Source organism: Monodon monoceros, unplaced genomic scaffold, assembly GCF_005190385.1.
Source record: "Monodon monoceros isolate NGI ecotype Baffin Bay Population unplaced genomic scaffold, NGI_Narwhal_1 Super_Scaffold_10, whole genome shotgun sequence".
Lineage (NCBI taxonomy): Eukaryota > Metazoa > Chordata > Mammalia > Artiodactyla > Monodontidae > Monodon > Monodon monoceros.
In genome coordinates this window covers 49,879,385-49,903,761 of record NW_021703766.1, presented here as the reverse complement: position 1 = coordinate 49,903,761, position 24,377 = coordinate 49,879,385, and the positions used below count along the sequence as shown (strand labels likewise).

The 24,377-nt window shown below is 50.2% G+C and overlaps 1 protein-coding gene across 5 annotated transcripts in view; it reads left to right on the top strand.

Annotated features, from left to right (window-relative positions):
- Nucleotides 1–452: 452 nt before the first annotated feature.
- The window catches only part of ZC3H4 (zinc finger CCCH-type containing 4), a 41,296-nt gene continuing 17,371 nt past the window's right edge, over nucleotides 453–24,377 (top strand). The window contains exons 1-9 of one of the 5 annotated variants that reach the window (XM_029203834.1): nucleotides 453–612; nucleotides 1,643–1,808; nucleotides 17,307–17,526; nucleotides 17,814–17,924; nucleotides 20,141–20,363; nucleotides 21,721–21,875; nucleotides 22,554–22,650; nucleotides 22,757–22,896; nucleotides 23,447–23,554. In XM_029203834.1, the coding sequence (XP_029059667.1) occupies nucleotides 453–612; nucleotides 1,643–1,808; nucleotides 17,307–17,526; nucleotides 17,814–17,924; nucleotides 20,141–20,363; nucleotides 21,721–21,875; nucleotides 22,554–22,650; nucleotides 22,757–22,896; nucleotides 23,447–23,554 (1,380 nt within the window). Of the gene's footprint in view, nucleotides 613–1,642; nucleotides 1,809–1,977; nucleotides 2,075–3,165; nucleotides 3,296–3,496; nucleotides 3,559–17,306; nucleotides 17,527–17,813; nucleotides 17,925–20,140; nucleotides 20,364–21,720; nucleotides 21,876–22,553; nucleotides 22,651–22,756; nucleotides 22,897–23,446; nucleotides 23,555–24,377 lie in introns of those variants that run through there. The other 4 variants (XM_029203813.1, XM_029203805.1, XM_029203798.1 and 1 more) reach the window with 4 other exon arrangements.

Sequence of the window (24,377 nt, the reverse complement as noted above, 5' to 3'; positions counted from 1 at the left end):
ACTAGGCCCGTGCGCCACAACTACTGAGCCCGCGTGCTGCAACTACTGGAGCCGGCACGCCTAAAGCCCGCGCTCCGCAGCAAGAGAAGCCACCGCAATGAGAAGCCCGCGCACCACAACGAAGAGTAGCCCCGCTCGCCGCAACTAGAGAAAGCCCGCGTGCAGCAACGGAGACCCAAAACAGCCAATAAATAAAGAAATAAAATAAAATAATTCTCACTTTAAAATTTAAAAATGGGCAGCCAATAGTAGCTCCCCTTAGTACAGTTGTGAGGATCAAAAGATTTTACGTTTTTATACTCGAACCCGGTTAGTGCTCCCATGTCCGGCATTTAAGATCTTCCACCTACTAAGCAAGCTCTAGGTTCTTAACTCCCCCAAAGCACTACCAAGGACCGCCCTCCCCGCCCACCCGCACCGCCCAAGGATAACATCATCAACCCAGGTCTCTAATGATGTCATCTCCGGGCCTGTTCTGTTTCATCCTCCGGAAACCTACAACTCCAGGCACCCGGTCTCCAGCCTTCGGTTATTTTCTTCTCTCCATAGCCCGAATTCCTTCTTTCCCATTCTCCCACCTAAAACTTTCGACTCTTCCCGCCTTCCCTCAAGGTAGCAATTTTCGGTTCTCCCCGCTTGCTCTCGAGCGAATTCCTCAAAGTCTTTTACTCTCTTAATTAATTGCTTCACTAGCCCTACACTTCAGCTCTTTCCGTCTAAATCCTATTACCGCCGCCGGGCGTCAGTCGGCTGTTTCCGCCTCCTGTCACCCACCCTAGACACCGCCTTCGCTTCTTTTCGGATCACCTCAGTTCCTTGTTTTTTCCCAGTCCCGATTCGCTTCGGCTATTTCCGGCTCCCCGGGGCCTCCCATTCTTTCTCTAGCCCCACCCCCGTTAACAACTTCGGCTCTTTCCGCCTCTCGCGATCTTCAGCTCAGCTCCTTCCGGCTTTTTCCGCCTTGCCTCGGCCTCACTCTCTCCCTTCGGCTCTTTCCGCGGCCCTTCGGGAGAGCAGCCTGTGCCTCTCTCCTCCACGTGACGCCGCCTCCACCTCCCAGTTCCCCCTCCCACCTCGCCCTTCCTCCCGCCTCAGCCTCTTGGAACGTCCGGGCCCGAGCCGCCATTTTGTGTGAATTTCTGACTGCGGCGGGGGCCGGGAAGCCGGGGCACCAAGGGCCGGCAGACAGTCGGCCTGTCTCTGCGGACCGTTTCCTTTTCCTAAATTACTTTTTTTTTTTTTTTAATCGCCCTCGCTCGCTCTCCTCTTTTCCCTTTTCCCCTCGCTTGCTCCATTGCGCGCGGCCCGCGCTAATTACACCGAACCACCCACCAGTGTCCGTGTCCCCCGGGTCTCCCACTCCCGGGCCCGCAGCGGTGTGTGTGTGTGGGTGCTCTCGCCCCGATGAGGGCCCCGCGCCTGTGAGCGAGTGACCCCAGGGGCGGGCTGCGGAGAAAGCAGGCGGCGAGCGGCCCGCTGAGGCCTAGGCCGCGCGGCCTACGCGGAGGTCGGCGCAGAGGTGATTCCGAAACTGAAAAAATATATACCCATTACTATCAGGAGCCCTCAGAGCTGAAGTGTGCCCCTCCCGCCACGCCCAAGCAGTCCTTTTTCGTGCATTAACATCCCCTCCCCCCCAAAGGAACTATGGAGGCCGTGCCCGGGACCCCCCCGCCGCCGCCATCAGAGTCGCTGCCGCCGCCATCGCCGCCACCGCCATCAACGCCTTCGCCTCCTCCGTGTTCCCCCGACGCCTGCCTGGCCACCCCGCACCTCCTCCACCACCGCCTCCCGCTCCCTGACGACAGGTCAGGCCCCCGGCCCGGCCGGGGCGGCGTCCCCGGGGGGAGGTTGAGGAGGAGGAGGAAGGGGGGCGACCGCCATGTTGGGCCGGGCCGCGGAGGAGGAGGAGGAGGAGGAGGAGGAAGGGCGGGGTCGGTGGGTGTCTCTCGCTCGCTCGCTCTTTCTCACTTGCTTTCTCTCCCGGCCTCATGCGTTTCCCCCCCCCTCGCGGCGCTCGCCCGCTCTCCCTCGCTCTCGCTCTGTCTTTTTTGGGCGCCATGCTGAGGGGAAGGTGAGGAGGCGCCCCCCGGACCCCCCGCGCCCGCCCTGGGGAGGGGGCGCCGGGGGCGGGGGGGCTTCGGAGGCCCACGGGGGTCCTGGCTGCCCGTGCTCCCGGAGCTGGCAGCCACGGGCCCGCCTGCCCGTCGCCTGGCTTCGGGGAAGGGAATGGGGGAGGGGCCCCCGGACCCTTTTGGGGGGGATCTCGAGCAACAGCCCCGCTCTTAGGGGTTTGGAGTCGGGGGGTGGCTCCCAGAACCCGGCAGTATCCTTTCTCCTGGGGGAGGTGTGCCCTGCCCTACTTGGAGAGGTACCCTAGCTTTTGTAGGAGGCAGGAAGTGGGGGTTCGTTAATTGCTTTCTCCATCCTTACGGGGGGTCCTTTCGGTGGGGGCCTCTTGTACTTTTTTTTTTGGCGGGAGGTGTTTCCTAGCTATTCTCTAGGGGGCAAAATTGGGAGGATCTCTCGCCCCTTTGGAAGCCCCTGCCTCTTTTTGGGGAGAAGACCCTTCCCCATGCTTTCCTTAAAGGGAGGGGTCCTCCTGATTTTCGTAGGTAGGTGATGCGTTTATTGGCGGGGGTCGGGGGGGAAGCTGGTGAGGTTTGGTTTCCCTGCCTTGGAGAGGAGAGGAAGTTGGTCCCCTCTTTCTCGTGGGGTTCCCTCCTTTTTCGGGCTAGAATGGGGCGCCATCCCTTCCGGGAGAAAAAAAAAACGAGGTTTCCTTGTGCTTTGGCAAGGGGTGAAAGGCAGCGCCCCCCTCCCCTTTATTAAGTGCGAAATGGGCTTGCCCCATGCCCTTCTCTGGAGGGTGATAAAGGGGCCAGCCCGGCGCGTTTCAGCGAGAGGTTGGGGCCCCCATTTACCCTGCATCAGCAGAAGGTTGGGGTGCAGGGTTCGCCCACTTTTTTGGTGGGGCAGGGGAAGAGGTGGCTAGAGAGTGGATTTGGAAATCGTAGAAGGGTTTCAGCTGGCAGGAAAGTGAGTCTTGGAGGGAGTGGGGGTGGGGAGGGGAAGAGAAGGCGCTGGACAGATGGCTGCCCCGTCGCAGCCCGGGGCTGGGGAGTCGCAGAGGACCCTCCCTTAGACAGGGGTCTTAGCTAGGGCTTCCCATGCCAGGCACCACGGCCCCTTCTCCCCACTCCCACCTCCCCTTTTCCCTTTCTCCTTCACAGACCATACTTTGCCTTTTAAAAGAAATGCCACCCACATTCAGAGACACAAGTGCAGCAGTTTGGTGAGCTTTTACAAATTTTTTTTTTTGTTTTGTTCTGTTTTGTTCTAATTAAATGTATCGTCCTGGGAATCGCAGCCCATCGCAGCCTGACTCCAGTTCAAGGAAATAAACAGATTAGCAAAGGTCTGTTCGCTAAGCCCACGTTGGGCTTCCGGGCCCCCTCTTGGGGGCAGGTGCATTACTCAAAGGTGCTTACACGCTTTATTCGACCTCTAAGGAGTTCTCTTATGTCAGAAGTGTATGTCTTACAATGGGTTGGGATGGTAAGTAGCCTCTTTTATTGAGTAATTCAATTATCTCCCTCTTTTTGTCCCTTTCCTGCCTGCCTTCCTCCTCGCCTTTAGACCAAAGTGATGCTTGAGAGCGTGAATTTATATGTTCAAATCAGGATTCTAACCCTGTTGAGCCCTTTTAGACTTGCACATCCTTTTCGATGTTTAATTTTTAAAATTTGATGTACACAGTTTTCTCAAAAAAGAAAGTGTATTACTGTAACATGACAAAAACCTCTGTAAAAGGCCCATATGTTTTCAAGCCCTTGGTATCCCTCTTGCCATTTCAGTCCATTGCTTTGTCTCCAGCCTTCATCTTTGAAGAAAGTGGATACTTCAAGTCCATTTGTAGGAGACGAGGTTACTGAATTTGGTTTATGATGCTTGCGTGCAAGTTAATGTTCTCCCTCCCCCTCTGCCCCAGCCGCCCCAAAAAGATTGTGGTTCAAGTAGATCCAATTTTCTCATTTGACTCCGATGTCTCTTATGGTGATGGACGTTTAAATTAAGCAAGTCATTTGTAAAGTACTGTTTAAGCACCAAATCTGTAAAGTGTGTCAAGCCTCAGTTTCCTCTCCCCATCTCCACTGTTCCTTTGTTCGAAAGCACATGCCTGACCGTGAAAAGTCGATGCAAACGTGTTACACGCCCAGCCATGGTGGAGAGAACACTTCCTCCGGCCCCCAGTCCCCCCTCTCCTACATGTACAAGGAAAAAACAGCAACAGAAATGACTTGCAGAACCAACCACTACTTCTGATGTGTTTTACAAGCATAAGTTCTTCCGTTAAAAGACAAAACACGTTGAAGTTCCATTTTCCCTCTTACCCACTTTTGGTCCCTGACATACTTTGTTAGAGAAAACTTTTTAACACACAACCCTCTTCCCCTCCCAAGATCCTGTTTCCTTTTTTCCATTCTTAGGAGAAAAAAAATTCACCGACATTTAGATGAGGAAACATGTAAACTGCAATTCAGTGGGCCACTTGTTTTGTTCTTCCTCTCGGTATGTTCACAACTGCCGTGAAGATCTTAGGTATGTAAAATCATTTGTGGGAGGAAGAAGTGTCCACACAGTCCAGTATTCCTGCAAAACAGTGTCTGAAGCACAAACTGAACACACTATCCAGTGCGCAGGGTCAGCCGAAAATGAATTGCATTTATTTGAAGTTTCCCATCCTTTGTAAAATTTCTCCTCCAGGAGCCAAGTGCAGAAACTGGATGCTAACAGATGAACCTTCCAAGTGACAAGGGCTACTAAGTGTAGAAGGATGCTTTTTTAACTTTACTTTTAAAGTGAAATGTTAAGGAAATTGCATTTCTTTTATAAGTGAAAATTTTAGCAGTCACTAATGTTAAAATATTTCCTCAAGCACTTAAAAACGCTCAGGCATATCAACACAAGGGTTTATTGTTTTTTCCTTCTCAAAGGAATCTCATCCATCAAATCCAAGAAGCCCCAATAATTATGTCAAAGTATTACAGTAGTCTTTGTTTTTGAAATGTCACAGTACTACCTTTTCCCCCTCAAACTGATGTACCAGTATTAGTTAAATTTCATATTAATGGATGTTGCAAAAAAAAAAAAGGGTGTCACTCAGAATCCCTGATTTAACAGCAGCTCTTATACACTTGTAATCTTTAAAATTTTTATGTTCTCTGGGGAGAGCTTTAATCTGAAAGCAAATAAAAATCTCCCAGTAGAAACAAAATTACCTGTGACCATGAAAACAGTTATTCTGGTCCTAAACCCCTTTATATTTTTTATTCCCCTCAAATTTGCTCTTCAAAAGAAAAAAATGTGATTCCGCAAAAGGGCTTTCTAAATTCATCATCGGTACTATCTCCCAGACAGGGTTTCGAAGGTTTACATTTTTGATTCTTAACAAGCCGGAGTTTTCTTAAAGTAGAGCTAGCTATTTTAGAAAACCACTAGTATGGCTTTGCCTCAGCCAGGAAGGCTGATCCCAAGGGAAAGTTGTTTTGCACCTGAAGAAATGAAGGCTTTCCCAGCTGTTGACGGGCAAGTTAGAGATGAATGGTTGCTTCTGAGTTTGTGATTTCCCCTCCAGTTGAATGTAGACAGTTTCATATCGGGCTGTTTCAGCTATTTGTTGTTGAATAATGCCTCTACCTCCGCTCCTTTCTCTTAGATCTTTTCCCTTCCCTGATGTGCAAAAAATGGATGTCTCAGGGTTGCCTTACTTGTTGTTCGCTTGTGTTACATTTTTGTGGTTATCAGGTTCCTAGAACCATCTTGTTGTGTAGGCCAGATCCAGTTATGATAAATAACCTCTATGGCGAAAATCACTAATGAAACTATTTCCAAGCCTCTGTGGGTAGCTTCAGGTCCAACCATATTCCAGAGAACCTAATTTTGGTCCCCGCAGACGATATTTTCTAGTACCAGAGTGACTGGTTCTGACCCAGCTTAGGAGGTTAGAAGAAAATAATTCAGAGCAAATAGGAAGTGAAGTGGCTGAGTTTCTAAATGAGCAAGGTGCTCACCTGTACCTTGGTAACATAACGACTGACATAATATGAGAAAAAAAAGGATTGTTTCTGAGATTTCTGGCGGTTGGTATTTAATAAGCTGATTCCAAGATCCGTAGGAGCAGTCAGCTCATTGGTGGAGGTAATCCTGTTAAATGAGATCGGTTTCACAGTTGGAACCTAATGGAAAGAGTGGAAAAGCTGCCTGTTTGGGTGGCATATAAAGTTCATTTGAGTAGGTTAAGGTAAACTGAGATTGTTTGGTATCATCGATTTGGCTTTCCAAATTTATCGGCTGAGTCTTTGCTGCAGGCCTCTTTTGCTTTTGATAGTTCATGAAGATGCAGTCTTGACATTGTGCAAAGTTTTTTGCCTGGAGTTAGTAACAATATGAGGTTGTGAGAGCAGTTCTTCAAATTTTTTTTTTAAGTTATTTATTTTTGGCTGCCTTGGGTCTTTGTTGCTGCACGTGGGCTTTCTTTAGTTGCGGTGAGCAGGGGCTACTCTTTGTTGCAGTACATGGGTTTCTCATTGCGGTGGCTTCTCTTGTTGCGGAGCATGGGCTCTAGGCCTGCAGGCTTCAGTAGTTGTGGCTCACGGGCTCTAGAGCACAGGCCTAGTAGTTGTGGCCCACGGGCTTAGTTGCTCCGCGGCATGTGAGATCTTATGGACTAGGGCTTGAACCCGTGTCCCCTGCGTTGGCAGACAGATTCTTAACCACTGAGCAACCAGGGAAGCCCATGAGGGCAGTTCTTAAAATACATTTCTGACCCTTAGTCAGTTGATGACCAAGATGAAGACATGGCCTCTTAGTTGGTGTAGATGTAGTTGCATCCTGCTTTGGGAATAATTTTTTTAGTAGTACATAGGTTATTTGCTCAGAGCATAGTTTGCTTCTGTTGGCCAAATTGCTCTGGGTAGAGGATCTTTCTTGGTTTTTTATTTTTGTTATTTTTCATCTGTGTGAACTGGTGACTCAGCTCGCTATTTGTAAGGCAAGTGGTGACATCTTTTGAACGTTGGAGGTGGCAGCAGGATATGAAGGAACAGCGTGGGTTTGGAGGCAGATGAGATTGTGTTCAGTGTGCAGTGGCCACCGAGGATAAGGCCCTCCTCTGGGGCATTGCGGTCAAATGGGCATATGCAGAACACCCACACAATGCCTGGCATTCAGAGAATCTTGGTTTCTTTATCTTCCTGCTGTCCCTACTAGAGAAAAACTCTAAATAGAATTTACAGTCTGGTGTATAAACAGAGGTAAGAATAACATCTGTGTTTTTGAAGGAAGTCAATTTATCTTTCACTTCTTGGGTTTCTGGTCAGCAGTTTAATTGCAAGGAGCTGATTGGGGTTTCAACTAAGTGGAAGCCATCTTAAGGCATTTCTTGCTGGCTCAGTGTCCTTATTATACGATGCTGCAACAGTCATGCTTTCTTGAGCTGTTGGCTACCTTCCCCTGCTCATCTTTTGCAATCAGAGTCTGAGTCAGGGCTACGGCCTTGGTAGGCCTCCTGAGACCAGGGAAACCAGGGCTCTAGCACCTCACCCACTGCTAACCAGTCACGTCCCCTTAAGTAAGTCCTTTACCCTCACCAGAGTCCGAGAGAACACGGTCTGTCCCAGCTCCAAGATTCTCCCACCCCTTGGTGAGTTGGCTGCGTCAGTTAAGGTTTTGTTCATTCAGCAGCCAGGCTTGTCTCGTGCTTTTCTTGGAGCCGAACAGTTTTCGGAGTGTTCAAGGAGCGCTTCTCTCCTCGGGACTTCATTTAGAGTTGGGCAGAAGTTGGTACTGCCTTTACCCGGCCTCATGTTACCTTCCCGTATCTGCCCTGCCTTCTGCTGCTTCTGGCCACAGTGAGGCATGGTTGCTGCTACTGCAGCTCCTGATACCCAGCTGCAGAATAGATGCCTTGAAAATGAATTGTAGGGGTAGGCTAAGTGGCTAGATCCCAGGAAGAGCCGTTAGAGAAACCTTGGCTCAGCAGCTTAGCTGAATTCCAGGCTGGATCCCTTGTCCCTGTTGAGTGATCCCAGAAAACCCTACACTTCAGAGCCATAAAGCTTAATAGAGCCTGGATGCTGCCTGCTCCCTCCACACCAGGCAGGCCCAGTTCTGTTAGAGAGATGGTGGGGAGTGGTGGCTGGCTGTGGACGTGGGTGTCAGGCAGACTGGATGTGCCGCAAGGGTTACTCATCTCTTAGGTCAGTCTCCTGGCCTTCCCAGAGGTGTGACCTCCTGGGCATTGTCATGTGAAGGTCAAAGATTACCTGCCCCAGGGGCCGTCTGAGTGCTTTTCATGCATTAGCTCACCTTAGTCCTGCTGAGAAACTGAAACAGAGGTGAAGTCACTTGTTGAAGGTCACAGGGCTGTTGGGTGTGGGGGCAGTTAGAACCCAGCCAGCCTGTACCCAGCCCTGAGGTCTATACCCAGAGGCCGTCCTGGGTCTGGCACAATATCTCTCAAACTGCAGCATGCAGGCATTAGTGGGTCCATTTATTGATTTGCCTCCTGTATGTGGAAAACAAATGGAGGAGGGTAGAAAAAGCAGAGTACCGCAGAGGTTAAGTGTGGCTTTGTGAAAGTTTATAAGCTGAGTTTTATCGGAACATTCATTTATCCTGTCTGCGGCTACTTTTGCGCTAAACAGCAGAGTTGACTAGGTGGGACAGAGACTGTGTGGCCCGCACGGCCTGAAGTGTTTTTTGCTGCCCTTGGCACTGGTCTTGTGGGCCTAGTGCCTGGAGGGTGTACACAGCAGCCACCATCGTTTATCTTTGTTGTGGTGGTGGAGGTGTTGGGGGCAATGGGAGGGGACTTTAAAGTTGTCCCCAGAGAAGGGGGCTGTGCTACTACTGCCCCTCCATGACTTGTTGAGTTTCCATCATCCCTATGTTCCACTCCTTCCAGTGGATGTAGAGGCCCACACCCAGTCTTTTGAACCTTTAAATTGAAGGGATGTTCATTCATTAGAAGGAACTGAAGACCTCTTGAAGCCCAGTGAGGAAATGGATGGCAGCTAACACATCCCTACTATGGCCCGACCCAAGGGAGCTGGGCCCAGACGTGAGTGTCACTTGGCTAAACCTCCACTGCAGATGGCTTGGATTATTGCCCTCCTCATTTTCCTAACAGACACCAGGGCTTAGGTTTCCTTGGGATTCCAGGCCCTGCCATTGCACGGGGCACCAGAGCAGTCCCCGGAAGCACAGCCTTTCAGCGACAGAGGCAGCCCCTGGCTGCAGCCCTGAGGTGGCTGACTGGCAGCCACGTTCATCTGCTCAGTTGGTGCACCAGTCACATAGGGGCTCTTGTCATTTATCCTCTGGTCTATCAGGAAGCCCTCGATAAACACCTTGGTGAATGAGTTTGTGACCAAAGACAACCCCTCAGTGACCTATTTAGAGTTTTAAGTGATCCAGGTTGCTGCCTGGGAAATGGTCCAATGTCTTTGTTGATGAAATTGACAAAGAGGGTGTGGATGGCTGAGATTGATGCCTGTTTGTGTAGACCATATCAGAAGCACCTGCCCAGTCTATACCTGGCCCTGTGCTGGGCCCTTGGAAACTCAGGGATGAGTGCCAGCCTCTTTCTTCTCCACCCTCCAGGAGCCCACCGTTGACTGGAATATTTGTATACAGATAATTGCATATATGAACAAGAAATCTTTGCGTCCTAGGCCAGGTCTCTTTTAAGAGGAAAATGTTAATACTTTGCCTTGGCTGAATGGAACCAAATTGATTCCCCTGAAAAAATTATAAACAAGAAGTCTTAGTTCACAAGTTTCATGGTTCGATTTTCCTTTCTGGAATAATAAAAATCGTCTCTCTTTGGATGAGAACCAGCACCTTTCCAGCTTTAAGCAATCCAAAGCGTGGCTGGCCTGAGAAGGAGGTTAGGAAATTCTTTGTTGCTGCGAAGCAGATTTCAGAGGTTCATCTGACAGGAAAAACTTGGATCAGAGAGATGCCTCTGTCAAGAGCACGAGCTGTTTTCAGGGCGAGTGGGAGTAGGAGAATAGCTATTTGAGCAAAGAAAAGGACACTTTTGACTCAGAGGTTTGTCTAGCAAGCTGGGTTTTTCTTGGTCAGCTTGTTTTAAACTCTACAGAAATGTTCTGCCTAAGAGGTTTGTGTGCTTGGACGAACCCCAGTGTGGATGCCACACACTTGGGAGTGTAGCGATCCTTCTAGCGTTAGAGGACTTTGGAATTTTCCTCCCTTGGATTCATGTTGCTTTCTGTCCCTCTTGGGATAAGTCCTATTTGTTTTTTTGCTATAGGATTCCTTGGGCCTTTGTAGGCACCTCTTTTTTTTTTTTTTAAGACACTATTTATTTACTTATTTTGGCTGCGTTGGGTTTTCATTGCAGGGCGCGGGCTTTCTCTAGTTGCGGGGAGCGGGGTTACTCTTCGTTGTGGTGCGCAGGCTTCTCACTGCGGTGGCTTCTCTTGTTGCAGAGCAGGTGCACAGGCTTTAGTAGTTGTGGCATGCAGGCTCAGTAGTTGTGGCTCGCGGGCTCTAGAGCGTAGGCTCAGTAGTTATGGCGCACGGGCATAGTTGCTCCGCGGCATGTGGGATCTTCCCGGACCAGGGCTCAAACCTGTGTCCCCTGCATTGGCAGGCGGATTCTTAACCACTGCACCACCAGGGAAGTCCCTTCTGGGCACCTCTTATTCCCTAAACTATCCAGATGTCTTTGGGTCATATTTTTGAATGTCCCAATTCCATTCATTTGATGTTGGATGGCCTGGATTGGCTTTGTGTCTTTGCATGTTGATAGTTTTTACTCCTAAGCAGTTATTCTGGGCCAGGTTGGTGCTAAACACTTGATTTACATGGTCTCAGGGAATTCTTTCTAGGAGGATATATATCCATCCTGGAGGTTCCTTTACTGCCTTCACTTCACAATTGAAACAGGGCACAGAGTGTTTAAGGAGCTTGCCCAGTGTCTTAGTATCTTACTTTGGCATTTTTGCAGTACTGTTTCATTTAATCTGTTTTCTGTACCTGTGTCTTATTTTTTTCCAACTCAAGTATAAATTTCAGGGTGAGAGTTGTTTTGTTTGTTGGCCTGTTTAGTAAATTATTCTTTTTGGGATAATTTCTAATTGTCTCAAGGGTTGAGGTTAAGAGCTGGACCTGGAGTCAGAAAGTCCTGGACTCTGGTTCCAGTTCCGCTTCTTCCTGCTGTGACCCTGTGGGCGTATTTCTTCCCATCTTTGAGCCTCAGTTTATTTGTCTATAAAATGGGGATACTAATGAATTGCTACTGCATACGTTTGTTAATGCATTTCAGTGACAGATGTGCAGAAGTGGAGAGCACAGCAGTGTGGTGCCTGGAATGGAAATTGCTGCTACAGGATGTTAGTAGTGAATATTTCCTATGGCTCTTGGATTTTATAAGACCCTGGGGTGCCCAGGAAGGTTTTGTAGTTGAGGAAACCACAGCAGAGATGTGAGGGCTGGTGGAGGCCCCCACCTTGAACTCCAGCTCTTTGCTAGGGAAATTAACTTTTTGAGGACCTTGATGAGCTCTCTTCACTTTACTGAGAGGTTGTCCCCACCCAGGGCATCTTTTTTAGTTTTTAACTTTTTCTTAGGGAAATTTTCTAACATATTTAAGAGAAGTGAAAATAGTGTCATAGATTGCCTTATACCCATCACCAGTTTCAACATTTTGCGAATTTTGGTTCATCTCACTACCTCCCCCCATCCCCCTTGAGTATTTTAAAGCACATCCCAGACCTCATCTCATTTCACCCATACATTCTTCAGTATGAATCTTTAACTTAATTTTTTTTAACATAACCACAAAACCATAATCATGCCTAACAGAATTAACAATAATTACTTAGTATCTCAAATATCCAGTCCGGGTTCAGATTTCTCCAATTTCCCCCACATTGACTTCTGGCAGTAGCTGTGTTCATGTCAGGGTCCTGGCACTGGACAGGCTGTCTTGCTTCCGTTGAAGTGAGGGGTTCGGGCTGCGGCTTGGGCTTCTCCTGTGGTTGGTTTGTGCTTGCTGCTCGGGTGGTGTCTGTGATGTGGGCATGTTGCCATGGAAATGCTGTGATGTCACTGAGCCAGTTATGACCACACCTGAGAATGTTGAGGGGGAGGGAGACACAGTGCTTCTTTGCTCTTGATCTGTGGTTGATGAACCTGGGTAGTAATTACACCGAAAAACATGTGCAAGACCCAGGAAATTTCAAGAATTTCCTGCCTCTAAAAAATCCCTCAGTGAGGTTCCCCCCGTGGCTGCTTCACCATGGCCTAAATCGAGGGAAGGTCTCAGGGTCCTTCCTCAGGCATGAGCCCTGAGCCAGTTTTGTAAAGCAAAGGCTCCGTGCCTTCACTCCTAGTAAATGACTGTCCTGCAGGGTTGGATTTGGGGATCCTGGACTTCTGCATTTAGGCCTGTTGTTTAACATTTGAAGAGGCGGAGCCTCCTTGTAATTTTTGTAATCTTGTCCCTAATTAATGGGTCATTCAGAGCCTACCCAGGCAATTTGTTGAGAGTTTGGGCAGTTAATGATCATAACCCTGACCTTCACATTAACCTAGCCGCCTCTTGTCAAGGGCTCTCATGATCTTGAGGTAACAGCCACTGTTCCCATGGGTTTTCATCTTTTTTGTTTCTTGCCTGTCTCTCCTCTTTCTCTCTCTTTTTTCTTTTGTAAATCAGGTAGATCCATAAACCCAGGCCCCTTTCAGCTTCCATCCAACTCTCCTCTAGAGGATTTCTGTGTTGCCAAACTTCATTTTTGTAAGGGACCTTTCTCCCTTTTTCCTGGGGCTCAGCTCTCGCTGTGCCTTTTCCTCCTGGTCAGCCACTTGGTTACTTTCTCATACCACCTAGATGAGAGCTGAGGAAGGGGAGATGTCGATTTGTCAGTTTCGTCAGCAGGGTTTATTTGCAGAGGATGGTGGCACAGACGGGCCAAGAAAAGTGAGAACTTGTTGGCCAGCAGTTAGCAGCGGTCCCCGAGGGGAGTTGGCTGTAGCTTCTCCATAGAAGAAAATGCTTCCCAGTAAGCACTGCAGCTGGTTTAGGATTATCCATGTGGAGGTGTGCTCATGCTAGCTGGTTCTTAATACCAATAGCTATTACTTGTCTGGTACTTACTTTGTGCCTGCCCCCCATGTCAAGGGTTTTATCTGTGTTATCTCGTTTAACCCTCACAACCCCTTGAGGTAGGTACTACACTTACCCCGTTCTGCAGATGAGAAAACCGAGGCTCAGGTTACGTACCAAGAGCACGCGCTAGGGAAGACGCAGAGCTGGTTGAGTTACTTGGTCTGCAAAAGGAAGCAGGATGCCCAGATCTGTAGACTGGTGGGTGGGCCCAGCCTCCTTTGAAGCATGATGTTTCTTTCCAGTACTGTTTTTGCCAAGCCCATGGTATGTGATGAACCTGACACACTTCTGTGCCCTGTGGAGTTGGCCCGTAGACATTCCTTAGAATGGGCACCCTGATCTCTTCTTTGACCCAGAAGGAGGAGTTGGCCATCACCAGCTCTGCAAGTGGAAACTTAAATGCCCTGGATGCTTAGTCCAGGAGGCACAAGGCAGAACTGAGCCTCAGCAAGGCATTGGCCTTTTCCTCTTTCCTCCCGGGCATCCATTCCAAGTTGGTCGCCCAGCATGGTTGGTTTCTAGTTCCTGATGTCTCTGGCGGGCCAGCCCTGGTGCAGCCATCCCAGCACGATGCCAGTCCAGGCTCTGGGAATTAAGTGGTCTCTGCCCAGGCCGATGCTTCAGGGTTTCTCCTACATGCTTGTCTCAAGAAGGCTTGGCACGTCTAGATTGAAATGATTAGCGCAGTGGGGCTTCCCCCACTTTTCTTGGGGAATCATGTCACAGTCTATTCAGCATGCTCCCCCGGTATTTAATCCCACTCTGACATGGATTTTGCTGGCAGTCTGTTAAGTGGCACCACTTAACCCCGGTTGCTATTTTATGGAGGCAGCCTTTGTGCGGTTGTGTCAGTGGCCCACAGGATTCCTGCCTCTATCCCAGTTGGCTTGATTTTCTTTCTTTCTTTTTTTTCTTCTGGTAAACAGTCTGAAGAAAATAGGCCCTGTATTCATGCAGGACGTTTAGCTTGGAATCTCCAGCGTTATCAAGGGGAAACCCCCTCAGGTGACCAGAGGTGGGCCCAGGGCTCAGAAGAGTTGGAGAGCATGGTGGGCCAGATGGTGGTGAGGATGCGCAGTGGGCAGTCAAGTGTCACCATCCCATCCCCGCGTCCCCTCTGATATCCCATTCCCCTTCAGAAATCACCAGGGATTTTTTTTTTTTTTTTTTTTTTGCGGTACGCAGGCCTCTCACTGTTGTGGCCTCTCCCGTTGCGGAGCACAGGCTCCGGACGCGCAGGCTCAGCGGCCATGGCTCACGGGCCCAGCCGCTCCGCGGCATGTGGAATCTTCCCGGACCGGGGAATGAACCCGCGTCCCTTCCATCGGCAGGCGGACTCTCAACCACTGCGCCACCAGGGAAGCCCCTACCAGGGATTTTTTGATGCTGTTTATTTTGCAGCTGCTCCCAACTCCAGGGGAACAAAGTTTCAAGTATTCAGTACCCAGTTTGTAAAAAGTTGTAGATTCTCACTGAGCCCACATCTGCCTGGGGCTGTTAATATAGATAATGCAGAGAATTCCTCTTTGGCTAAAAGTCTTTGAAGGGTGGTTTTGGATGCTGTACCTCCCTGCCTTTGGAATGAAAAGACATTCTTCTGGAGCCATTCTTGAGGATGGTTGAAGCTCTTGGAGTTGCTTGTATGGTCTTTTGTTCCCCCCTCCCGCGAGTGTTAGCAGTGATATGTAGCAGCAGGACAGGGATGGAGGCCTCAGCTGACCCTGGGCAAGACCTTTGCTGGCCGTGCCATGACATCCTTGCCCGTGAACGTAGAGGTGGAGGAGTGTTTGTGGGTGCCAGCCTCTCTGGCTCAGCTGCCCCGGCCCTGTATCACAGACGCTGCCCTGTGGCCTGGGTTTCTTGTAATCTGTATCTTTTCCTGCAAGGACAATGCAGAACAGGAGGTGCTCAAGGACCCGGCACAGAGAAGATGCTCAGAAATGTTTGTGGCATCAAGTAGGCGGTCGATGAGTGGGCTCCCCCTTCCCTTTCCGTCCTCAGCAATTGAGGAAGAATGGCGAGCTTAGAGCCAGTTTCTGGCTTTTTCGTGTCCCCCCCGTCTATCTGACCTCGACAGATCCTTTCACCTGCTATCCCTTTAAGTTCCTCCTGTTTGAAAATGAGGTGGTTGATGGTGCCCCACCGTCCCTTCCACTCTGACACGCCTCTTCTGGTTCCAGGAGGGTCTTTTGCCCTTTGCGATCTTGGGCTTTCTTCTCATCTGGGCTTCTGGGCCCCCAGGCATTTTCTGTCTTCCTGGGTTCCCTTCATCCCTGCCCTGGGATTCTGGGTACTTTCAGCTTTTTCCTTTCCGGACTAAAGTGTGGAGAGTGATGCTTTTGTTTAGCTTTTCTTCATAGACCCCACCCCCTTCCTCTCCGGTCTGTCGCTGAGCCTTCCCTAGTTCCATAGCGTCTGTCTAGTCTGTCTGTCCCTGTATTTCTCCTGAGGTGTGGTGACCTGGCCCACCCAGCAGTGTTCCCAGCAGGGAACAGTCTATTCAGCGTGCTCGGCTCGGTATGAAAAGGCCCAGGCGTCGGCAGCAGCAGGTTTGCCCTGCCCATTAGTAACAGCTTCCCCCTGTTTGGTGAGCTTGCCAAAACCAGTTTCCCCAGTTAGGTGGCGCTTTTACTGCGGACAAGGCCATTCTGGCAGAGTTGCCTCATCCCATGAGAGCTTTGCTCCCACGAGAGCGGCTCCTGGTGTGGGCCACACCCAAGCCAGAAGGTGCCTCACTTGTCAGGAATGCCGCCTCCTGCCTCCACCACAGTTGACTCGGCATCTTCCCTCTGGGCTGGCCCACGACAGCCTGGCGTTTCAGGGGAACAGCACGAGGCACCCATCGGTCACCTCTCTGTATTGTTTCCTTTGAAACATCGGGAGGAGTTTTGGTCCTGCATTCTGTGTTTGAGAGCTGCCCTTGACCTCTGCCAGCGTAACCGTGGGGCTGTACCATTTGGGTGTGAAGCTGCCCCGACCCCTTTGAATTGGGAGTGAGAGTTAATGGAAGAGTCCCCTTGGTGGGGAGCAGCGTGGAGGCACACAGAGGGAGCAGTGCGAGGGAAAGGGCCGTGGAGGATCGTCAGAGAGGTCGGCAGTTGTTTCTCCACAAAGCCTGTTAGAACCTTCAGGGCTCCAGGGGCCGGGCTCACCTGATGAGCTGTTCCCATGCTGACCGGCTCCCATCTGAACGGCCGAGGCCTTTTTGGCCTAGATTAGTTCTCTCTGTGGTTAGCCTTTTAGGTCCTGGGTTCATTATGCTACTCTTTATCTTCTTCACATTCTCTTTGTGGGTCTTAGTTAATGGAGAAGGAAGGAGTTTTTTATGCTCTCACACATACTTTGCCATCGTCATGCATGAGGAACTTGAGGAGCTTTTGACATTTTTTTATTTTTTTAAAGCAACTCCTGCACTTGTGAGAACTGTGTCTGTGGGTTTGGCTCAAAAACTGGATTATTTTTCCAGCTGCTCCTTTCTTAACCCATTTATCCACCCCCCCCCCCCCCCCCCCACCCTGTACATATTTTGATGTTCAGAACGTCCTGTCAGCAGCATCTGTCACATGTGGAGAGTGCTTTTGTTTTGTAAAGTAAGGGAGATTGGGGTGACCTGGGGGATTTGGCAGAGTCAGGAAGTCGTAGGACAGGGAGCCAGAAGGGATACCCGGAGGTGAGGCAAGTCAGGTGGGAAGCAAGGGGGCCAACAGCAGGTGGGGGTGAGCCCTCGTGTGGTCGTGTCAAGAGGGGCCTGGGACCCTTCCCCTCTCTCCACCTGCTTAGCTCCCTGCCTCTGGCCCAGAGCCGTGGAGCTGGCAGAGCAGTCAGGCCTCGAAACCCGGGGACTGGAGCCTGTTTGCTCGTGGCAGCACCTCTGGCATCCACGGCGCCCCCCCCCCCCCCCCCGCCCCCAGCCGGGACAGACAGAGCTGATGCAGCCCTTTGGGGGAGATACGGGATGGGACGGGGAGCGGCCCCCGCCCCGCCTCCCTGGGCCTCTCGCCCTTAGCGCTGGGCCCCGCGTTCCCATCGCCCTGGGCCAGCCTACAGCCCCCGCGGCTCTCCCCTCAAACCCCGTGCTCACGTCGGCTTTGGGGTTGGTTCATAGGGAAGATGGTGAGTTGGAAGAAGGCGAACTGGAGGATGACGGGGCCGAGGAGACCCAGGACGCCTCCGGAGGCCCCGAGAGGAGCCGGAAGGAGAAGGGGGAGAAGCACCACAGCGACTCAGATGAGGAGAAGTCTCACCGGAGGCTGAAGCGGAAACGCAAGAAAGAGCGGGAGAAGGAGAAGAGGAGATCCAAGAAGAGGAGGAAATCCAAGCACAAAGTAGGTCCTGGCGGATGTGCTGGGCCTCCTGGCGCTGGGCCCAGCCGAGCGCCCCAGGGGCCGAGCTCATCTTGTCAGGCCAGAGGGCACTCTTAATCGGGCTGTTTTTCCTTTCCCCAAATTGGATAAAGACCTTTTCTAAAAGAGTTGGTAGCTCATGCTCCATTGCTGCTAGATGCCCCTAGGTGAGGCGTTTTGCACGGAGCCCTACCGGCACATTCCAGCAGTGGCTGTGCAGGTGGCCAGCCCTCCGCAGAAGCTCTAATCCTCTGCCCCTGTCCTTGCAGCGCCACGCTTCTTCCAGCGATGACTTCTCTGACTTCTCAGATGACTCGGATTTCAGCCCCAGCGAGAAGGGGCACCGCAAGTACAGAGAGTACAGCCCCCCCTATGCGCCGGTGAGTGACTGCCGGTCAGGGACCCCCATGGGGCTCGGAGCTGGGGGTAATGAAATCGCCCACGTTTCCTGAGCACTGGCTGTGTGCTGGGCATTCTTACGTGGCACTTTACACGTATTTTAATTCTGCAAGATTAGGTATTGTTTTTATCCCCACTTTATAGGTGAGGACACTGAGACTTCGAGAACTTCAGCCAGGTTGCACGGCTCTGAAGTACAGGAGCTGGGGTTGAGCCCAGTCAGTGGCTGATTGCCATACTTCTGTATGCCACCTTTTCCCATGGCCTTGGCAGGGCTCATCATATCCCCTGTCCCCAAGAAAGATGATGATTTGTCCCTGTGAGAGCTGACTTTTCCACTGTTCAGCAGTGTCCTTTTGTGGAAAGTTGGCAAGAGAATGAAACGGTTATGGGAGTAAATCATCTCGGATGTTGTGGGGTCAGAAGTAATATACCACTGAGCTTAAGCATAAATTTAAATTATTTGTCCGGTTTGTATATTTTTTTATTTTCCTCAGGCAAAACCAGTAAGAAGTAAATCAACATAGATTTTCAAATTTTGATAAAAAGTATTTTTAAAGTTAGTAGTTCTTAAAGGTATCCTGTAACTCAGCATCATCCATCATAACAGATAAGTTATTGTAAGGAATAAGAGTTGACATTGATCTACTAATGTAGATTCAGACTTTAAACCTGAGGGCAGCAGGGAATGGAGAGAACACCACCAGCTTTAATTGGGAACTAGGGGTTGAGGCATTTTAAGATCTGCTAAAGTGGGACTTCCCTCGTGGTCCACTGGTTAAGAATCCACCCTCCAATGCAGGGGACACGGGTTCGATCCCTGGTCGGGGAACTAAGATCCCACGTGCCATGGGGCAACTAAGCCTGCGCACCGCAACGAAAACCCAACGCAGCCAAAAAAAAAAAAAAAGGATCTGCTAAAGTAGTTGTATACATCTCCATGTTTTATGTTTTCTTTTTTTTTTATAATGAGTGTGGATTTTTTAAATGAATAGACTTTATCTTTAGAGCAGTTTTATTTTTTAAATTTTATTGAATATAGTTAATTTTCAGTGTTGTGTTAATTTCTTCTGTACAGCAAGGTGACTCAGTTATATGTACATATATTCTTTCATATTCTTTTCCATTGTGGTTTGTCACAGGATATTGAATATAGTTCCCTGTGCTATGCAGTAGGACCCTGTTGTTTTTAGAGCAGTTTTAGGTTTGGAGAAAATGGAGCAGGTAGTCCAGTTCCCTACCCACCCCACCCCACCCAGTTCCCCAGTTTTTAATGTCTTGCATTAGTGTGGCACGTTTGTTGTAATTGTTTAGCCAGCGTTGGCACGTATTTGATTAGAGTCCATAGTTTACATTAGGGTCCCCCTTTGTGTTTTACAGTTCTTTGGGTTTTGACAAATGCATCTTGTTATATATGCACCATACACTGTCATATAAAATAGTTTCAATTCCCTAAAAGTCCTCTTTTCTTTACCTACTCATCAGTCCCTCCCCCCAAGCCCCTTGCAGCCACCAGTCTTTTTACTGTCTCTGTAGTTTTGCCTGTTCCAGAATGTCATTTAATTGGACTCATATGTAGCTTTTCTGGATTGTCTTCTTTGACTTAACGATATTCGTTTATACAGTCCCTCCATGTCTTTCTTATTTCTTTTAATTGTTGAATACTCCATTGTCTGAATGTACCAGTTTGTTTATCCGTTTACCTATTGAAGGACATCTTGATGTCTTCCATTTGTGCATGTATGTGTATTTTTGAACTTCATCCAGTATCTCTTGGAACTAGCACACTTTGGAAAGCATCATTTTAAATGGTTTTCTAGTTTGGTTGCCAAATAGTCATTAATTGAATTCTAAGGCCCCAGAAAAATTTTGACTGAGGAGCACCCCTCTTGCCTATCAGGCCTCCTCCCCAAATGAGATTGTTCTATCTACCTGGGAAATACACCCTTCTTTTCCCTCTCCAGTAATTCAGGGGTCGTGGGGCCTGTGTTTCTCAATTGTCTTTAAAGCTGTGGCTCTTTCTGAAGAACAGAAACATCTGGGCCGATAGCCCAGATCTCATTCAGGTGGCTGGGGGCTAGCATCTCACCCCAGGGACAGCAGAGACACCCAGACAGCTGTGCCAGTTCAGGGAATAGTGGGGATCTTGGTCTGAATCCGAGACCCCAGGGCCAGCTCACTGTCCTCTCCCCATCAGTCCCACCAGCAGTATCCCCCGTCGCACACCACGCCCCTGCCCAAGAAGGCCTACTCCAAAATGGACAGCAAGGGCTACGGCATGTACGAAGACTATGAGAACGAGCAGTACGGGGAGTACGAGGGTGATGAGGAGGAGGACATGGGCAAGGACGACTACGACGACTTCACCAAAGAGCTGAACCAGTACCGGCGGGCCAAGGAGGGCAGCAGCCGGGGCCGAGGTGAGACGCGCAGCTTCTCCTCTAGGTTGTCGGAGCAGGCCCGGGGCTGGGGGTTGGGCGCTCAGTGCAGAGCCAGACAGACCTCATGGGCCACGTGCTCATGGAGCGTCAAGTCTGGGAGAAGAGATGTGCAGTCATGCAGGGCTGAGATAAGCATAGAAGGAGACAGGCAGGGAGCTCCATCCCAAGCACAGGGGACCAGAGTTCTGCCACGTGAGAAGAGGGTCCAGTGCTGAAGCCGTGGTTGGGATGGAGCCAGACTGGCGTGAGGCAAGGAGAAGACTGCTGTGGCTCAAGGTGGTGGTGGTGGTGGGTTTTTTTTTTTTTTTTTGGCCACACCCTGTGCCGAGTCCTAACCACTGGACCGCCAGGGAAGTCCCTGAAGGGCTTTTTAAATTCACTTCCTGGTCAGCTATGAAGAGATACAGAAGGGACAGCTCTCACCCCTGGGGACGGTAACTGACAGCTGGCGCCTCCTCCCCCAGCCTCCCATCTCCCATCACCTGATGGAGTGTGACTGCAGCCACGGGACTGCCACACCTCTGAACCTTGAACCTGCGGCAGTTAGGAGGATGATGGGGGAGGGCAGAGCACCAGCAACCCAGCCCAGCCTCTTAGAACCATCTCCTGCCAATGATATTTCCCAACCCCAGAGTGCTTCCAGAATTTTCCAGCCCAGCAGTTCTTAGCCCTGCTTGAGGCCCAGCTTGTTGTTTGAGTGACTGGTCATTCTTTCTTTCGGCGGTCTTTCTTAGACTCCTCCCTAGATAGGCCCTGCTCTTTGGGGAGATTCTGGACTAGCCTGTCCAATAGAAATATAATGCAAGCCACCATGCAATTACAAATTTTCTAGTGGTCACATTAGAAAAGTAAAAGGAAACAGATGAAATTAATTTTAACAACACATTATATCAGTACATTCCAAATCTCACTTCGATATGTAATCAAAATAGATGTGACATTTTATATTCTCTCTCTCTCCCTTTTTTAATTAAGTCTTTGAAATTCAGTGTGCACTTTATGCTCACAGTATTTCTTAGTTTGGCCAGCCACATTTCAGGTACTCAGTAGCCACACGTGACTGGTGCCTCTGTGTTGGACAGCACCTCAGTCAGGGTAGTGTAGTGAGTGCTACAGCAGGTGTGTGTCCACGGTGCTCAGCTACCCCTGTCCAGGGGCCCAGGGACCATGAATCAGCCTAGAGCAGCTGGGAAGGCTTCTTAGAACAGGAGGAGGAGGAGGAAATGATTGACCTTGGGCAGTCAGTGGGTTAACTTCTCTTCCGCTGGTGGGTCAACTTCTCTTCTGCTGGTGGGTCCTGCTTGCTCAGATACTCACTGTCTGAATCACCATGCAGGCAACCGAGGCCGTGGCAGGGGCTACCGAGGCCGTGGAAGCCGCGGAGGGTCTCGAGGCCGAGGCATGGGCAGGGGCAGCAGAGGCAGAGGCAGAGGCTCCGTGGGAGGAGACCACCCGGAGGACGAAGAGGACTTCTATGAAGAGGACATGGAAGTAAGGCTTTCTCCAGCTTGGGGTGGGGGGTGGGAGTGGGGGCGGGTGGCTGGTGAGCTGCAAGACTAGGTCTGTAAGACTGAGGTGGAAAGAAAGCATCAGATGGCAGGTTTATGTGTTTTGAAATGTTCATTTTATTATTTGGAATAGAGAAAACCTTCCTATGGTTCAGAATTGAAAAAGTACCAAAGGGTGAGCTGTCAAAAACATCTTCATCTCACTGCTCTCTCAGCAAGCACCTTAGTTCCCATCCCTGAAGACAGGGTTCCCGAGGGTACTCTCGAAGCATTTAATGCCTTCGCAGTCAGTTGCCTGTTTAGTTACCTCCTACACACACACAAACGCGTGTGTGCGTGAGGAGAACTACCACGCTCACTGTTTTGTCCCTGCCCGAGACCTTGCCACGCTGCCCCTTGTTCTAGCTGCACAGCTGTCCCTTGGGAGCTGCCCAGTGGGCTGGGAGTCCTAAGAGTGAAGACTGCGACCAGCCGCTGCTTAGGCTGTGGCGTGTGAAGAGGGGGCACAGGTGTGAGTCACTGGGTTGCTCACTTGCTCTTCTGAGTTTGACATTGTCCCGAGTGTACAAAAAGGCAGAAAGGGCTGGAGTATATAGTTCAGGACATTGTTCATTGTTCACCAAATGACACTTTCCTGCTTCTCTTCCCTCCGGAATTCCAGTACGGAGAAAGTGAGGAGCCGATGGGAGATGAGGACTATGACGACTATTCCAAGGAGCTGAACCAGTACCGCCGGTCCAAGGATGGCCGAGGACGAGGTGGGCGGGGGCCGCGAGGGGCCAATCCGTGGGGCTCCTCCTGGCAGCTGCTGGCCTCGGGTCCTGGAGGGAGGCCTCGGGTTAACGCCGTTTCTCCCTTCTGCAGGGCTAAGTCGAGGCCGTGGCCGGGGTTCCCGAGGTCGAGGGAAAGGGATGGGCCGGGGCCGTGGTCGAGGTGGCAGCCGAGGAGGGATGAACAAGGGTGGAATGAATGATGACGAAGACTTCTACGACGAGGACATGGGCGTAAGTCGGCTCTTCATTCTGATCTGATGTTTTTACTCAAGGCGGCTTCTTGAAATTTGTTTTTTTCTTTAATGAGTTATCCTCCGAGGCTGGTCCTGTCCCCCTGCTCCCATCAGCCGTTCCCCGTAGGGCGTGTCAGCACTAATTATCTCTCATGGGGGTTGCGCTGCTGGTGAGACCCTCTGTTTTTAAAGGCATATCTTTGTAGCACCTGCAGTCACCTGTTCTCTGAGTCCCTGAGTTAGCCCTGGAGAGTTTTCCAGGAAGGCTTGTGCCGCCTCTTCTTGGAATGAATGCGTTCCCGCGCAGGTGTGTGGCGCGCGAGTCCGCAGCTGCCCACACTCCACGCTCCGGGGCTCAGACCCCACAGAGTTGGGTGCTGGATGGAAGCTGCTGGTCAGCACTCCTGTTACACGGGGGCGTGCTCATCCCTGCCAGCTAGCCTGTTTCACTTTCCCTCCCTCAGAGCCCGTCTCCACCTGGCCTGCACAGGCCCTCCCTACCCTTCCTCTTCATTCCCCTTTATAGTCACACTCTGTGTTCCTAACAGGACGGCGGTGGAAGCTACCGGAGGGGTGACCATGACAAGCCCCACCAGCAGTCCGATAAGAAAGGCAAAGTCATCTGCAAATACTTCGTGGAAGGGCGGTGCACATGGGTAAGGGGCCAGTTCCAGTAGTACCAGGGTGCCCAGAGCAGGGACACATGGGCCTCTGGGAGTGTTCTGGAGGCCACACTCACTGGGGGCAGTGTTCTGGTGGGCTTGGAGTGATTGTCTGAGAGATGCCTGGAAGGCCTGGAAGACTTAGTTCACTCCTCAGAGTGACTGAAGAGCCAGGACAAGATTGGTGACACATCTGGGTTTTTTTGGTTTGGGAGGATTTTTTTTGGCCAAAATTTTCACCCAATCCATATGGCCTCAAACGTTTTGTTAGAATTGATGCTCATGCAAAGGTGTAACATATCCTGGTTGAGTTACTGAACTTCAGTGTCGGAGAGGGAATCATTAAGGCATCCAGACAGAAAAGGTGGTCAAGGTCAGCCTTGACCTTCATAGCAGAGTATAATGCCAGAAGATGGGCCAATGACCTGAAAGTTCTGAAGGAAACAAGTATAATCCAGTGTTAGTTCAACCAGGCAGCTTGTTACTCAGGTATACAGGCAGCAGGCAGATATTGGCAAGCAAGTACCCAGGGAGTACTGCACCTGTGTGCCTGTCTTAGGAAAAAATATTACTGTTTTCAACAAAGGTGTGTTTGTGTGTAAAATAGTCCTTATTATAGTTGCAATTCATATTATTTTTAGAAACTTGAAATATATATAAACAAAAAACAGTAGCTATTCCTAAGAGAATGGGGGAACGGGTATAGAAGAACAGTTTCTCTTTTCATTTTACCTGGATGTTGTTTTGTTTGGATTGTACAATTTGACTACAAATAGCAGAAAACTCAACTCCACTGGCTTAAACACACAGACGTTTG